This window comes from Octopus bimaculoides, chromosome 8 (assembly GCF_046866305.1).
Source record: "Octopus bimaculoides isolate indiv1 chromosome 8, ASM4686630v1, whole genome shotgun sequence".
NCBI lineage: Eukaryota > Metazoa > Mollusca > Cephalopoda > Octopoda > Octopodidae > Octopus > Octopus bimaculoides.
Window position 1 is genome coordinate 36,597,387 of NC_142935.1, and position 18,846 is coordinate 36,616,232.

Below are 18,846 nucleotides of genomic sequence, written 5' to 3' on the forward strand. Positions count from 1 at the left end.
CTTCTTGTTCAGAGCAATTTTGTTTTTTCTAACGAATCAGCGAAAATTTTTATAAACACCACAAAAGAATAACAGCGTATAAATTTTATATACATGTGTATGTGCATGCGCGTGTGTGTGTATAATTGATTTTACAGAAAATAAAAAAAAATATGTACTTAAATAACACTGAAGATGATAACCATCTCTCATTTTTAATATTTTAAGGTGGGGAAAAATAAATTTGTTGAAGTATTTCTGAATGGCCTCTACAAAAACAGTTATATTAACAGTAATAATAATAATGATAATAATAATAATAATAATAATAATAATAATAATAATAATAATAATGATTTCAAATTTTGGTACAAGGCCAGCAACTTCAGGGGAGGGGGTAAGTCGATTACATCAACCTCAGTGCTCAACTGGTACTTAACTTATCAACCCCAAAAGGATGAAAAGTAACGTCAACCTCAACAGAATCTGAACTTGGAACATAAAGACAGAGGAAATGCCACGAAACATTTCGTCTGGCATGCTTCTGAGTCTGCCAGTTCACCACCTTACCAATAATAGTAATAATAATGATAATAGTTTCAAATTTTAGCAGAAGGCCAGCAATTTTGAGGAAGTGATGGGTAACTCAATTACATTGAGTCCTGTACTCAATTGGTACTTTATTTTATCAAGCCCAGAAAGATGAAAGTCAAAGTTGACCCTACCATGACCTCAGTTCAGAACATAAAGAAATAGAACACATGCGGTTAAGCATTTTGTCTTATACCTAAAAATTCTGCCAGTTCGCCTAATAATAATAATAATAATAATAATAATAATAATAATCCTTCCCATTATAGGCTCAAGGTGGGGGCTAGTCAATTACATTGACCCCAGTGCTCAACTGGTACTTATTTAATCGAACCCCAAAGGACGAAAGGCAAAGTCGACCTCAGCAGAATTCGAACTCAGAATGGACCAATGGGTGAAATACCGCTTAGCATTTCATTATTTACATTATTTATATTTGACGGATATTTGTCCTCATCTTGTTTGTTAACAATGTTTCGGCTGATATACCCTCCAGCCTTCATCAGGTGTCTTGGGGAAATTTTGAACCTGGGTTCTCACTCCTAAGGTATTTTTTGGTGATATTATTGTTATTATTCAGGTCACTGCCAGGAATCAAACTCTGAATCTTGGGGTTAGTAGCCTGCACTCTTAACCATTACACCAAATGTCCGTGGTAATGATTCTGCCAGCTCACCGCCTTAATAATGATGATAATAATCCTTTCTAAAAAAGGCACAAGGCCTAAAGTTTGGTGGTTGGGACTTATTGATTACAACAATCTCAGGGCTCAATTGGTAGTTTTTTCGCTACCCCCTACCTCCACACACACAGAAAAAAAAAGGATGAAAGGCAACGTTGACCTTGGTGGAATTTGAACTCAGAACATAAAGATGGATGAAAGGTTGCTAAGCATTTTTCCCACCATGTTAATGCTTCTTCCAGTTGATTTTAACATATCCACAAAGCCAGAAATTTGGCAGGATTTGAACAATCAATTGTATTGATCTCAGTATTTGACTGATATTTTAATTTGTTGACTTAGGAAGGATTTCTTACATGGGCACAAGAAAGCCCATTGACTCTTTTGATACTATTCTGCAAACTTCCAGTTTTATTCTGATCTAAAGTAAACCCGACTTTCAAAATTCCATGTTGGTTTATGTTCCACATAATAATGTCATTAATAATGACAAATTTATTTTAGTAAATTCTTCATTATTTCCAAAATCAATTGAAACAAATGCAGTGTATTCAAAAAAAAAAAAAAAACAATGGAAAAAAGGGTTAATATTTGAGAAAAGATTTGGTTGATTTTTATCATCTTTTGTGCTGCAATGATTCTTTGTTAATCCAGGATTTATGAAAAGTAAATCGGATTCCAGCAAAATTTGAATTCAAAAGCATAAAAGGTTGCAAAAATGTTTCAAGATATTTGAAACTTTCTCCTTAGAATCCTACCTGTTTTGCCAGCTGATTGATACCCATGTGCTAGCAGAAGAAGCAAGTAAAAGATCTTCTTAGAGTTGTGTACATAAGTATTAAAAGGAATTATACAAAATTAATCTATGTAACTTTAACCCTTTTGATCTAAACTTCCTCAATAATACCCTCTTATTTTTTTATACTAAATCACCTTTCTTAAATACTTTATATTTAAATTAGACTCTTCCATCTCAGTTTTAAAAGCTATTTGTTAACTTTCATTTCAAACATCTGATTAGTGATGGCAAGTTTATTTATTCCTTTCCTACATCTCTACATATTTCTGAATAGAAAAAAAATGGGTCATGTATTTCATTAAGAAAATAGTGACAGTATAGTTGTATTCTATCATTTTATTCCAGTTACCTAGTGAGTTAAAACATTCACATAACCCCACTAATGCAGGTCGCCATGCACACACACACACACCCATGTTACATAACAGCCAGCTGTCTTTTTGTAGTGTGGCTTGGTAATATTTACCATGCTTTTGCTTTTTGTTTCAGATATGTTTGTTGTTGTGACTATGCACAGATACCCTCTTGACCTTCTTACCTTTATAAATAGAGGGAAACAGGGCTACTCTAACACCCTTCTGATACTCAATTTCAGCTGAGTAGACTGGAGCAATGTGAAATGTAGTACTTTTCTCAAGGACACAATGCAGTACCCAGTCAAAGAACTGAATCCACCACATTATAATCACGAGCCAAATATCCTTAACTACTAGGCAATACAAAAGAACCTATCAATTTATTATCTCTGTTAATTAAGCACATCTAATACTTTTTTAAAGTATTTAAATCAACCCATCTTTGGTAGGTTATCATTTTATTAAACATAAACTAACAATAGCAAAAAACACTCAAACCAAATGCGTCTTGTAAAATGGTCTCAACCTAAACATAATCTTGATGTTGAAGAAAAGTTTTCTTTGTTATTATTAGGACTGAGTATTTACCAAAGATTTGATGCTTAAATTTACTTGTGGCACATTTGCAAATTTCTGTCCAAAAAACGCCCTTCCATAATTCATAATTGGTTCCTTGTAGACTATAAATAGAGCTTTATTTTTTCTTATTTTTACCAGAATATGAAGATTTGCATTGCAAGCAAGAGGAGTCAATGACCCCCAACCAGGCAAAGGAAAGTATAGGTAGAGAATTAGATCCCCTTTAGTATATTACCAGCTCTCATTTTCTCGATCCTGAAGAGAAATGACGGACACAGTTAACATAGGTGAGATTTGAACAGATCCGAATATTGCAATATTCTTGTTTCTGCACCTTACCACTTCTAATAATAAATACCAACATAAAGTCAAGAAAACACTATATTTGATGGTCCTTACTTAATTCATTGCCTGTCCTGTGTATTACATGTGCTACACAGGACATATTTCCCTGGCGTACCTGCATCATATATGATACACATTCCTAATTTTTACCAACTTGCAGTTTAAAAAGGAAAGCTTTTTATTACTCAGAACATGAGAAAGAAGGGCCAACTAAATGTTTTAAAGCAAGTATGGACATTTAGAATGAAATTACGAAAATACTTTGGAAAGGCAAAGAGTTAATTTTTGTTTATTGTCTAAGTCAATCAATGGGTAATTTTTTTTTTTAGAACTAGGGCTCTAGTTTATTGCTGGTGACATTCCACAAAAATCCACATCGCCATTCATCCCAGTCTTAAGATCAGTTAGAATGTAATGTCACATGACCTAATATAATAAGAAAACATCTTTTATTTGTTTCTATCATTGGGCTGCAGCCAAGCAGGGGCTCTACCCTCAAGTCTTTTTTTTAGTTGAACAAATTGACTCCAGTACTTTTTTTCTTTTTTCAAATGTCTGGTACTTATTCTATCGGTCTCTTTTTTGACAAAACTGATGAGCTGCAGGCACAAAATGAAACAACACCAGTTATCAAGTGTTGCGAGAAGAAACAAACACACACATGCATGGGCTTCTTTAGTCTGTCTACCAAATGCACTCACAAGGCTTTGATCAGCTCTGTGCTATTGAAGAAGACATTTGCCCAAAGTGCCACATAGTGGGACTGAATCTGAAGCCATGTGATTGGAAAGCAAGCTTCTTACCACCTGGCTACATCTACACCAATATAATGTATATAGCAATTCAAACATCTGGAATGTTAACAGGCTGCCTAATTCATTCTTTCTCTGCTCAGGTTATTTCATCTCTTCTTAAATTATCAATTAAAGGGTTTTTTTTTAATTTTTGCAATGCTATTTTATGAATTTATTTATTAAGCTTAGTTGCTTATTAATGTTGACTAATTGGTGTAACATATTTAACTATCTTACTATCTGCTTTCTCAGGACTGCTTGATTTTCTTGGATGCAGAACTGACAATTTGAAGATGTTTACATATAAATTAAAGCCTTCCATCATATTTTATGGATAAGAAATTTCTTTAAGTTAATTACATTCAGAATGCCAGTGTGACAATAGAAAAAAAGAAAAAAAATTAATAATTCTTTCAAAATTCTTCATCACTTTCCAACTGAACAAAAAAACAAATGCAAAGTGTTCCCTTAAGTACAATTCTCACATAAGGGCTACGACATGAAGGGTTAAAAAGCTAATTAGCAATAACTGATATTAATCAAAAATCAATACTATTTACAATTTCTACAACAACTACCATAAACAACTCCATTTGGACATGTTTCTGAATTATTCTGATCTCATTAGCAAACAAAATGTTTAGTCTACTAATGATAAGGCTAAGTTATCATTAGTACTTTCAGCCATTGATAATCGGGTTAGATGCAATAATTATTGTATATCACTCATTTTAAGGTTATTAAAATCATATTTTTCTCTTATGTATATATGTAATATTCTTTCTGATGAGCGCCAAATTTCTGCAGCGATTTGTGCTACATAAACCAAAGTTCGCGCTCCACTTTCAATTGATACATATAAAAGAGTTTAATTTACATTGGTCATGCTTTTTTGTGCTGGGGTGGGGGGCAGGGGCAGGATTACTTCTGTTCCTTTCATACATAATTTCAGCTATATATAATTCATACTTTATTTGTGGTATTTTCATTCCTTGTTTTCATCACATTCATTTCATACCTTCAACATATATTTAAGAAACTTTTTACATGCACCATTATTGTTATGCATTCATAGATATTTTTACTATCTCTTTAAATTGTCAGTCCTTTTTTATTATACAAATTTGTATACTGTATGTGTACACAAATATATATATATATATATATATATAAATATATATATAAGAACTGAGATGACTACAAGAGTTACTTAGGGATCTAGAGAGTTATACTAGAAAAGAAAACCCAGGGCCTCTCAGTAAATCTTGTAGTATGCTAATTTTGATATAAACAAATATTCCATTTTATATATTGAGTTCTCATAATGTACATGTAACCATTCCTCCACCCACCCACCAACACACATACACACACACACACATAGACTGTAAAGTGGTTGGCATTTAGAAGGGCATCCAGTTATAGAAACTATCCAAAGCAGGCACTAGAGCATGATGCTGCCCTAGGACTCATTGACTCTCATCAAACTGTCCAACCCATGTCATGATGGAACTTGGATGTTAAACGATGTTGATATATCTATCTGTCTATCTACATGCACAGACATGTACATATTTTGTACGTGTAATTTAAGAAATACAGGCTTGTCATGCACTGAGTCATGCTGAATCAGCTTGAGAATTATAGCACTAGTGTAGCAATAATTGGGTACCCTCCCAGCAGTATACTGGATAGATACTATCCCTTAGTGGGTTGAACCCCCAACCCCTAACTCTCTCACGTTATGTATATTATATATATTTATATATATTATATACATATATATATATACATTATATATATGTATGTATATATATATATATATCATATATATATTTTGAGCGTGGCCGTTGCCAGTACCGCCTGACTGGCTCCAGTAGGATTTTCGAGCGAGATCGTTGCCAGTGCCCCTGGACTGGCTTGTGCGTGTGGCACATAAAAGACACCATTTCGAGCGTGGCCGTTTTCGTGCGGGTGACACGTAAAAGCACCCACTACACTCTCTGAGTGGTTGGCGTTAGGAAGGGCATTCAGCTGTAGAAACTCTGCCAAATTAGACTGGAGCCTGGTGTTGCCATCCGGTTTCACCAGTCCTCAGTCAAATCGTCCAACCCATGCTAGCATGGAAAGCGGACGTTAAACGATGATGATGATGATGATGATATTTATGTATATTATATATATATTATTTTATATCATCATCATCATCATCATCGTTTAACGTCCGCTTTCCATGCTAGCATGGGTTGGACGATTTGACTGAGGACTGGTGAAACCGGATGGCAACACCAGGCTCCAGTCTGATTTGGCAGAGTTTCTACAGCTGGATGCCCTTCCTAACGCCAACCACTCAGAGAGTGTAGTGGGTGCTTTTACGTGTCACCCGCACGAAAACGGCCACGCTCGAAATGGTGTCTTTTATGTGCCACCCGCACAAGCCAGTCCAGGGGCACTGGCAACGATCTCGCTCGAAAATCCTACAGGAGCCAGTCAGGCGGTACTGGCAACGGCCACGCTCAAAATGGTGCATCTCATGTGCCACCCGCACAAGAACCAGTCCAGGGGCACTGGCAACGATCTTACTTGGCTTGCCGGGTCTTCTCACGCACAGCCCATTTCCAAAGGTCTCGGTCCGTAGTCATCGCCTCGGTGAGGCCCAATGTACGAAGGTCTTGCCTCACCACCTCAGCCCAGGTCTTCCTGGGCCTACTTCTTCCACGGGTTCCCTCAACTGTTAGGGTGTGGCACTTTTTCACGCAGCTATCCTCCTCCATTCTCACCACATGTCCATACCAGCGCAATCGTCTCTCTTGCACGCCACAACTGATGCTTCTAATGTTCAGCTTTTCTCTCAAGATACTTACACTCTGACGGGTATTCACATTGACATTACACATCCAACGGAGCATACTGGCTTCATTCCTTGCGAGCTTACGTATGTCCTCAGCAGTTACAGCCCATGTTTCACTGCCATGTAGCATGGTTGTTCGTACGCATGCGTCATACAGTCTGCCTTTTACTCTGAGTGAGAGTCCCTTTGTCGCCAGCAGGGGTAAGAGCTCTCTAAACTTTGCCCAGGCTATTCTTATTCTAGCAGCTACACTTTCAGCGCACCCACCCCCACTACTAACTTGGTCGCCCAGATAGCGGAAGCTATCGACTACCTCTAGTTTTTCACCCTGGAATGAGATAGAAGTTGTTTCCTGTTTGTTTGCAGTCTTTATTGCACCTGAACATCTGCCACAAACAAAAACTAACTTGCTAGTTAACCTGCCTTTGATGTTGCTGCACCTCTTATGTGTCCATAGCTTGCACCGGGTACATCTTATAGAGTTACTACCTACTCCTTTTCTACATACTGAGCAGGGCCATCTACCTGAAGGGGTTTGTGTTTTATCTACCTTCCTACTTATTAGGATTTTGGTTTTAGCTAGGTTGACTCTAAGGCCCTTCAATTCTAGACCTTGCTTCCACACCTGAAACTTCTCCTCTAGTTCTGATAGTGACTCCGCAATTAGGGCAAGGTCATCAGCATAGAGGAGCTCCCAGGGGCAACCTGTCTTGAACTCCTCTGTGATTGCCTGGAGGACTATGGTAAATAATAGGGGGCTGAGGACGGAACCTTGGTGGACCCCTACCTCTACCCGGAATTCATTGCTGTACTCATTTCCAACCCTCACCTTACTGGCAGCATCTCTGTACATGGCTCGCACAGCTTTCACTAGCCATTCTTCTATCCCAAGTTTCCTCATTGACCACCAGATAAGGGATCGGGGGACCCTGTCAAAGGCTTTCTCCATGTCAACGAAAGCCAGGTACAGAGGTTTATCCTTAGCTAGGTATTTCTCTTGCAACTGTCTCACTAGAAATAAGGCATCAGTAGTGCTTTTACCTGGCACGAACCCAAACTGCATCTCATCTAAATTGATTCGCTCCCTAATTAGTTGGGCTATGACCCTCTCTGTAACTTTCATAACCTGATCTAACAGCTTGATGCCTCTGTAATTATTTGTATCTAAAGCGTCCCCTTTACCTTTGTAGCAGTTGACTATGATGCTGCTACACCAGTCATAGGGTATGACTCCTTCGTGTATCACCTGGTTCGTAATACGGGTGACTAGGCTATAGCCAACACTGCCAGATATTTTGATATATATATATATATATATATATATGATGTAGAATGATGGCATCTTATTGTATTCTGATAGAACTGCTGATGTTTGTGAATTAGAAACTGTATCAAAACAACATAGTGGGCAGATGAAAGTGTGTGTATGAACAGTTTATACTCTACCAAAAATACAAACATTTGGTTTGTTTTGTGTGTGTAAAAATTCTGCCTGAGTTACAAATGTAGTTCCTAATATTTATAAATATACTAGACACTGTGTTTATTAGCACTTACAAAAAACACTCTCAGTATAAGTGGCTTCACAAGTAACATGCAGTGCTCAATCTACAGTACTCCTAGCATGAAAATAAGCCGAGAAATACTTTGTGGTATAATCCAACCTTCTGTATAAATAGGCATACATATATTACTAGTGGTTTCTTTCATAAGATTTTTTCACTTTTTTTTTTAATAATGAGTATCATAAGATTTACGTATTGTATCACTAGAAAACATTTCAGCTACAATAAAATATAATTTCATACTTGCAACAGTATTAGCCCAAACAATTTCTTTCATAGTGGTAATAGCCTTTCAGATGCTAATTTATAATGTCCAGCACAGTTACAACAGTGGTCCCTGCAATTATATTGTTTTGACCAAGAATTACCTTAAAGTTGGTTTTTAATCAGCACACTCATATATTTAAGCAAATAGAAAAAGCAATTCTTGTAAGCCTTTCCAAGCATATTAGATTTTAAAAACGAACAGGCTTGGTGGCATCAAAATCAAGTGAATTTTTTGTAGCTATGCATCCCAATGTTTCTATAGCAGATTTCGTTGAAATTTATTCATTGAGGTCTGCTTTTGTGAGAATTTATTTATATTATATTTAGAAACAAGTAAAAGTGGATTACACAAACATGTAAAGATATCATGCCACTGCAGAGAATTTTTGAAGTATTTACTTAACACTTATGTATATCCAAGTAGCAATTTCCAGTAACAGTACATACTATAAATGGCTGAAAATTCAGAAATCTGAGAATAAGATGATATTTTTCACTTCCAGTTTTAAATATTTTTAAATACATTTCAATGCCCCAAGCTATTTCCATGGCAGCATTACAATTTTTATTCACACAAATGTCAAAATTTTGCATTTTTGCACAAATATGTGTTTTGTTTTGTTCTTTTTGTTTGTTATTGTGTGTGTAATTTATTCTTTTATTTTCAACTCAAGGTGACAACACCCATCTGAATTTTTCAAATAATATTATTATTCAATAAGGTAGCCTCATAGCATGCCATCTAACCAGTGTTTGCTATGATATTCATAAAATTTTACTATTTGCTTATTATAAACCAAGTCTTATGTTTCACTTTTTCATAAATTGTCTGAATATTGAAAATGAAAAAAACTTGGGAGTAAAATTTGTGAAGTTTCAGCATTTGAAATATTCTGTCACTCTGTTTTCGTTATTTAGCACTCTCTGTCTTTTAATGTTATGTACATGAGATCAGCCTTTTGCTAAAACTAATCCAGTCAGAACACCCTTTATCAATTAAAGTGTCACCAACTAGATACTCAATAACTCAAATACGCAATAACATTGGAGGTGCCTTAGCAAGGCCTTGTCTCTGACAGTCAAAGGGAATTGGTGATCTAAAGTAGATGTCTATGTCTCTGTATGTATGTATATATATAAATATATATATGTGTGTGTATGTATATGCATGTGTGTGTGTATAGTACACACACACACACTTATGTAGCTGAGTGGTGCAAAAATCCATGGAAGTTTTTTAATCATTAATTTTAAACACTATATGTGAACTTTGAATAAACTTTGATTAATTGAATTATATGTCAGTATATCCAGGAGAATTTAAACATTTTTTTCCCAGTCAGAAACAAATTCCTTTATTCCAGTTGCTTATGATTGTGGAATCTTATAACTGAATGAATTTTCTGAAAGCATTTTGAGTTTGCTGCAATGTTAGGAAGTCGCCAAGATGATTGAAAAAAAAATGTGATAGTTGGTTAGTGGCTGGTCAAAGGAGCAAGCTGAGTCAGGTAGAGTTTCCTGACCCAATGTGTCCCATTAATGCAGAGTTATCTGTTATATATGTGATCACATGTTGTCAGAGAGAAGAATTCTTGAATAACCAATGTTCAATTTCCTAGCAGTACTTCTCTCCTGTGATAATATCATCAGGATCCAAGAAATAGTCAAGATTGATTCCTCTAGCTAATCACCAACTAGTTTCGGTGTTCCTTCTTGTCAAACTACTGTGCAGAATACCATTATTTCTGCTACAGAATATGTTTCTCATCACATTATTTTTGCAATTGAGAAATTGGTCATCATTGTGCATAAAAGCATGCAAAACCGACATTGTAATTTAGTGATGTTCATTCAATTAATGTGACTACCTATTTGTAGCATTTCGTTGTTTTGGATTTCTCAAATATTTGTTTCCCTTGGATGGTCAGACTGGGTTTGTTCTTCCACAACTTCCTGACTTGTTTGCGTGGGTTCACTTCAACAGTGGCCCTTAAGAGATCATTGTCAATGACAGGAGGTCCTTTACGATTCGCTTGACCACAAAGATCTCCTTTACGTTGACATTTTTCAACTGTTGAGCTTTGTATACATTGAAAGCCTCCTGATCAAATGTTTAGTTAATAATGCAAGCTGTTTCTGTTGACTTCCTTTCCATGTCCAGCTTATATCTTAAAATACTAATATTTGCTTTTGCTGCACACACCACCACTTTTATTTGACAGTACAAAATAGACAAAAAATAAAGGAAACATAACCCTTAGTATACAACAGGGTACCCAAAAGAAACTGGAATTTTGCAGTGTTAAATTAATTTTATTAGTTTTACATGTTTAATCTTTTATTGCCTTCAAAGTATTCTCCACTTCAAATAATGCATTGGTCCAGATATGTTTTTCACTGTTTGAAGCAGTCCTGGAACTCTTGCAAAGTGGTGCTTCTTAACACGTCCGTCGTTTTTTTTTCTTCACCTCTTCCACATTTGTAAATTCGGTAGTACCAGCTTCGATCACCAGTGATGACCTTTGAAAAAAATGTCTGGGTCAACTTTTAATTGTTCTTTCAGTTCACAATGTGCATCCAGTCATGACTGCTTTTGATCTTCTGTGAGCAAGCGAGGCACAAAAATATTGCTGCAAGTCTTTTCATTTGCAATTCCTCACTCAAAATTCATTGGCAGGAGCTTCAAGACACACTAATCATATCCACAAGTTCATCAATTATTCAGTGATGGTCTTCCAAGATCAGTTCATGAATTTTCATGATGTTGTCATTCTTTAAGGTGGGGGTCAATGACCCTGAACAATATTGGTCCTCAAATGACAAATGACCCTTTCTGAAGCATAAAAACCACTGATAAACTTGTGTTTTACTCATGGCAGCATCTTAGTAAGCTAAGCTGTTTGAGGTATGGCAACTGTTTTCACTGCCATTTTCCCCAGCAGAAAACAAAATTTCATGGAAGCAAGCTGTTCCTTCATTTCAGCCATTGCAAAAACCAGTGAACCGAGAAGAAGCACTGCAAAACAAAGATGCACCACATCATGGCAGTACAACATCACTCGATGACACCGCTTGGCAGACTGATGCCTAAGGGTTGCATCAAGTGGCTTCTAGTGGAGGAAGCCTGATCTAAAACAGGTTTGTCCCACAGAGAACGTTTCTGGTTACTTCTGGGTACCCCCTCATAGATCAATAGCCTCAAGTCTGATCTTCAAAATATTACATGTGCATAGAATGTACAGCTATATATTACATGTGTGTATCATATGGGCATATATTATCTGGAATGTATGTTGTATGGGTATGTATTAGATGACTGTATTATATACGGGCAGGTATTACATGAATATCAAAGTTTAAAATAAAAACTGCCACTATTTTGGCACCAGCCTGGCTATATTATACAAACATACATATATTTGAACATGTACATATATATATATATATATATATATATATATATATATATATATATATATTCAATTATGTATATATACATGTATATGTATGTATATGCACAGCATACACGTGCATATATATATGTATATTTACAAAAGTACATAACCTCATATATATGTATATATACACATATGTAATGCATTTTTTAGTCTTTTCTGTTTGTCCATACATATTTTTTGAATATATAAAATTAAAATTTATGATTTTATTTTCTCTAAATTTGTGTGTTTATGTGTGTGTGTGTGTGTGTATTTGTTTAATTTCTTAGGAATGGTATGCTGTGCTCGTTCTGAGTGGTGCTTATATCTCACAGATATTTAACATAATTTTGTCTTTCTATTTTCAGTCTCATGAACGCTGCAGGTTTATTCTGAAGTCAGGCTAAGTTGATTTGGCGACCTTGCATTCATCCCTGCGGCTGCAGGCTTTTTCCTTTGCTCTCCTAATTTTCCTTTTTTTTTTTTAAAAAAAAAAAAACATTTCCTTGCGATGAAATAACTCCACGAGAAAGCAAAACTCGAAAAATATAAAGAGAAAGAACTGCAAAAAGAATATATATATATATACATGTATATGTAAATATATCATTATATATATTTATATATGTCTATACACATGTATATAAATATGCAAAATATAAACTGTAAAATGAACAAAATATTTCAAAAGTGCATCAATCCAAATCTCAAAATGATAAATAAATAAGCTAACAACTAAATTAAAAAAACATTGAAAATAAAAATAGTTTGAAGAGATATATAAACAGAGAAAAAATATATACATATATGATATATATAGTCAAAATACTGACGTTTTCATTGTTGTTTATACAGAAATATTCAAAGGAAACGTTTTAAAATAACACTAACAGCAGCAGCAACAACAGCAACTCATTGATCACTAAGCAACAGCTAGAAGCACAAGTATATTTCATTGAATTTGACCAATTCGTCAAGAAGAGGACACACGCAAAATCTACTTGCATGACTCGAGGGTTACCGTCCAACACTGCGTTTTTGACACACACCATGTCAGACCGAAACAGTGAAAGCGGAAGTGAGGATAAATATGAGAAATTAAATGGCAAAGGAGATGATATTTGCAGAGACTTCTTGCGCAATGTTTGCAGGCGTGGCAAGCACTGCAGATACAGGCATCCTGAAGCTGGTGAAGCCAAAGAGTTGGGGAAGCAACATGAATATACCTTCTGTCATGATTATCAAAATACCAGATGTCGTCGTCTCAACTGCAAGTTTCTTCACTGCACTCGCGAAGAGGAGGAGTACTACAAGCAAACTGCACAGCTTCCAGTACGATTGCAACAGGCTGCAGCTCTTGGTATTGGTGTTGCACCCCATGAACTTCCATTACTGAAAGGTGAAATCCCAATTTGCAAAGACTTCTTGAAGGGCGAGTGCAAACGTGGAGCAAAATGCAAGTTCCGGCACCTATCTGTTGCAGAATATGAATATGAACTAAGAAAGTCAACCACTGATCATCGCCCCAATCATCAGACTCAAAACTCTTATGACCCAGCAGAAGACGACTTTGATCGTTTTGATAACAGGTTTGATTATGGACACAGCGCACTGAAACGCAGACGTGCAGATCTCGATGGATTCACTTCATCATTTGAAGCTCGCTACACAACAATTCGTCCACTTAGCTACCAACTACTGGATGAGGAGAACAATATGTTGAGACGCAAAGTGGAAGAGATGAAAAAGCAGGTTGCAGATTTGACTGCAGCTAATGAAGTTCTGCTCGAGCAAAATGCCCGCTACCGCGTTAGCAAATCAAACCATGTTCAAACAATTAATGTACCCGTGAGTCAAGCGCTATCAGTTAGTCAGAGTCTTGCGGCGGCGGGGGTTGCAACTGGAGGAGTTGCACCGACGCCGAGCCAACAGCAATTGAACCATATAAATAACAGCCTGGCGCAGCAAATAGCTATGAACAATGACTTAGTTTCCCAGCACGCTTTGCAGCAGCGCATCGCGAGAGAACAGCTTGGCCCACCTCCACAAGCGCAGTGCAGCCTGTCGGCGCAGTCTTTAAGTCCTTCAGTCACGATTAACCCCCCCACAATAGTGCCTGTCTCACTACCACAAAGTAACATTTCAGCCGTCTCTCTCACCCCAGCGTCTCTTCAGCAGAACTTGCCACCCCCAGTTAGCCTTGCGCAACGAACGCCCCACCAAAGCTTACCCCTGTCTGCCCAGAATTCTCCCTTGGTGTCCTACCCTATAGTTTCCCAAAGTATGCGGACTCAAAGCAGCTTGGCTCACTAGCCCACTTCTCTAGTGTAAGTACCTTTTACTCATATTCCATATTTTCATTGTTTTCTTTTTTTTTTTAAACTTTTTTTTGGACTCCAAGAACGCCTGTGCTCTCCCACTGCTGCCCTCCCGCCCATTGCAGTACCGCTGCTGCTGCTACTTGCTCGCTGCTGCTGCTACATGCCCGCTGCTGCTCTGCTACTGTATTTGTTAGTTGTTGCTTTTACTGTATTTAGTTATGTTTGTTTTTCCCTTTTTTTTTTTCTAAAATAAAATGCACCAATACATGCATATGGCAACATGTGAAAACTGGCTAAAATAAAAACAAAAAGCATTACAAAAAGTACGAAATTTAATCATTGAGTACATCTGTGTGTGTGTGTGTGTCCATGTGGCTATTTACATGCATAGGAATACATATGTTAAAGTGTATAAGAGTCAAAAGGAAATCAAGTCCATTCACTCATAGAAATCTGTTAGTGTCTTACTGTCATTTCCCATTCACAATAACATCTTTATATTCTGGCAGGTAAGGAAGGCAGACAGACAAAATAAGAAGTAAAATACATAAATAGTTATTCCCCACCACCATCTCCACTCTATTTCTCTGCCTGTCTCTCTCTTTCTTGCTCTCTCACAGACCCAATGCAGTTAAAGAAAGAAGTAAAGGAAAGAATATAGGATGCTATTGCCGAGTTAATCCACAAAAAAAAAACAAAAAAAAAAAAACAAGAACAGCAATGGTTTCTGATTTAGGCACTTGGCCAGCAATCTTGATGGGAGAGTGTTAGTCAATATTATCAGCACCAGTACTTGACTGGTACTTTAATTTTATCAACCTCAGAGAGATGAAGCAAAATTGGACCTCTATTATTATGATGATGATGATGATGATGATGATAATGTATTTTCGAGCATACCTGTCAATATAGTGTACATGAGTGTAAACATTCAAACACCAGCACTATCTTTTTAAATCCTATTACATTTCACATAGAATTTTTAGTCCTCCAATGTCATCTTGGTATATAAGTCGATCTGCTTTTTGGCTACAAATTTGGGTCTTAAAATCTGGGATTTGTATTCTGGAAAATTCAGTAATAATAATCATAATGGCTTCAGGGCAGATGAAATAGGTACCAATAAAGTACTAGGGTTGATATAAGTGACTGTTTCTCTCTGCCCCTGCAAAAAGAAAAATATATTAGAAGTATTTGTGGCCTTGCACATGTGTTAGAAATCACTATTAATAAGAGATGCTTGGCTCTGAAGTGTGAAGGTATTGGTCTATTGGCCACAATGCTAATTAATAACTTCTTTCGCAATCACAATAGCTTCTTCTTCCAACTGAAGTAGCCATATTTCTACCTTCTCTAGGCTTCTTGTCAGACATAAATCTAGGTGCGTTCATTTGTATATCTGTGTGTTTAGCAATGGAAATGGTATCCAGTGGTTGCTGTAAGAATTGACTTGTTCTTTTGTTCTAGCAACAAAGTATCTCATTCCATGTAAGCATAGAAACACAAATGAAAAATTAAGTTATACATACATGTATACACATACACAAACATATATATATATATTGTGTATATATGTATGTATGTTTGTGTGTGTGTATATATATATATATATATGTAATGTGTGTATATATATTCATGTATGTAAAGATATGCATTGACATGTATGTATATATCTATATATACACACACAATTATTTATGTAGAATTGGAAGCTTGTAATTCTATTTACAAAATTTTAATCAGCACCATTTCCTAATTCATGCAGATATGTATATGTGTCTATACACTTTCTCTCTCTCTCTCTCTCTCTCTCTCTCTCTCTCTCTCTCTCTCTCTCTCTCTCTCTCTCTCTCTCTCTCTCTCTCTCTCTCTCTCTCTCTCTCTCTCTCTCTCTCTCAAACACACACACACACCTTTTAAAGGAAGCCCATTAAAACAACAATGTAAGCCAGTGTGGAAAGCATTTATTCACTCACTCATCCTGCTAGAAATAGGAACCAAACATCTTTGCAATCACACCCTTACTGCTTTAGAAATAATAAAATGGATGGATACATTGGATTATATAGATTCTAATAATCCTAATCTGCCAAAACAGAAAACGATAGGATGGTCACAACTGGGATTTACCATTCTTTTGTGACTATTTCTTATGATATTACTCTGTATAGTTTTCATTAGACTTCAATATTACTGAGACTTTGGTGAAGTTTAAGGTAAATCCTGTGACTTTATAAATTGGCATGCATTCTGCTTGTGTCAACCAAGGGAAATTTCATGACATCTCTCTTGTTCATAGATTTGAAACTAAATTTTTGTAAAAACATATATTTACATATGGCTTGTCTCAGGTGGGTTGGTATTAAAAGGGTTTAACAGCAATAATTAATTATGAAAGAAAATTCCCATTTCAAATGGACAAATTAGAATTACAATTTTTTTTTTTTTTTTTTGCAAATTGCAAAAATATGTCATTATTTTCTTTGAATTTTATTTGTTAATTTGATATAATTACTGCATTTGCTGCCATATTAGCTTCCTATCTCCCCATCGCCTGTTTTGTTATGGCATATCTCTCTTGACAAATATTGGCAATTACCATGATGTAATACTTGTTTGTGGAATTCCTCTTATATGTGTAAGATAGCCACTTCATTATGATTTTCCGTGCATGATTAACATAATGAGGGACAACTGGTGTCATAAAATGCTGCCTGTTTATACCATGTATGACATGCTGCCACCTGTTATCATATGTGTCAGATATTATCATTACATGCTGTCGATTACCATATGCATCATGTGTTGTTACATTTAGCTTGTTCATAGTAATATCATGTGTTGTTACATGCAACTTGTTATCACATATACCATGTTGTCACATGCAGCTTCTTATCACATATTGTCACATGCAACTTGCAATCAGTACAAGTATCTGTATTGAATGACCATCATGGCTACTAGAGTAGCCTGCTGTTGTTTAACTTTTTCAGGCCCTCCTTGCGGACACATTACCATATAATTTCAGCCTGGCAAGCAAACAGAAATGTGGTATTTACTCCCAGTAAATATTACAGGTTCTTTTAATAAAATAACTGTTTTTAGGTCAACCATAAGTGAACAGATCTATATTTAAAAGCATTCCAAAGATGTTAAGGATGTGTAATTTATGGGAAATTTAGCTGCTATTTCTAGTAGAATCAAGCCTCCATGTTGGCCCAAAGAAAGCTCCAGTTATTCCTGACACTTGTTTATTGAAAGGTGAATTAAATCTTGTGAAAGTTAATTTTGTTCATCAATGCTGTATACTGATAAGAAAGGGACAGAACAATCAGCCATTTGGTTACATTATCTAGACATTGACTTTGTATTATTTACATGTGAGTGTGTATGCCTGAGTGGAAGTTTTTTTTTAAAAAAAACAACAAACATCTATTTTTCTACACTAATATAAATGAAGTTTTGTACATACTTAGTGATTTATTCATCCCCACTTTAGCAACCACTATAAATTTTATGTTTTTCTGAGAAGGTCAGAATAATATGTCCAGTGTTATCTCCCATATTTCTAGAAAACTTGCGAGGTAAACATGTTATTCTTCGACTAATATTGTTTTTTGCTCACTGCAAATTTATTTCTAGCTACTTGTCTGTTGCTTCATGCATTAAATATGGCAGCATTTGCATACCATTTGGCTACGCTAAGGCTTTAGATATTTCACTTAGTTTAACACCCTGAAGAAACTTCTCCAGATATTAATGATTAAAGCGCATCAAAATATACTTGTAAAAGGAATGATTTTATTTATTGGATTTCACTTAAGTGAAATGTGAAGAATGTTGATTTAAATTCCTAAGCAGTTAATGAACAGAAAGGAAAAATTTGAAGCTTTCCATTAGACATGACCTCTTGTGAGTGTGTGTGTGTGTGTGTGTGTCTGTGTGTGTGCAAAGCATATATATATAAGAACATTGTAGTTCACTTGAAGCATTGTAGTGCAGAAGTAGAAAAAGAGAAGAAGTATATAGAAAACTTCTAACAATGCAGAAAGTTTTAAAAAAACTTTAATATTTGAGGTACAATAGCTCATTCTCAGATGGAAGCAGCCTAAAAAAGGTCTAGTTACACTAAATTTGTTATTTTATCTAAACTACTCAGCGTTTGGGTTAGCATCAGTAGAAAGTTGTTGCTACTGATGCTAACCCAAATGCTGAGCAGTTCAAAGAAAATAACAAAATCATTGTAACTAGACATTTCTTAGACTGCTTCTTTCTGAGGA

General features: G+C 35.8%; 1 protein-coding gene across 13 annotated transcripts in view; it reads left to right on the forward strand.

The window, feature by feature from the left end:
- The window catches only part of LOC106867420 (zinc finger CCCH domain-containing protein 10), a 639,081-nt gene that overhangs the window by 509,259 nt on the left and 110,976 nt on the right, over positions 1–18,846 (forward strand). For all 13 annotated transcript variants that reach the window (XM_089356351.1, XM_089356349.1, XM_089356340.1 and 10 more), the window contains one exon: positions 12,614–14,572. In XM_089356351.1, the coding sequence (XP_089212477.1) occupies positions 13,251–14,558 (1,308 nt within the window). In that variant the 5' untranslated portion in view covers positions 12,614–13,250 and the 3' untranslated portion in view covers positions 14,559–14,572. The remainder of the gene's footprint in view (positions 1–12,613; positions 14,573–18,846) is intronic.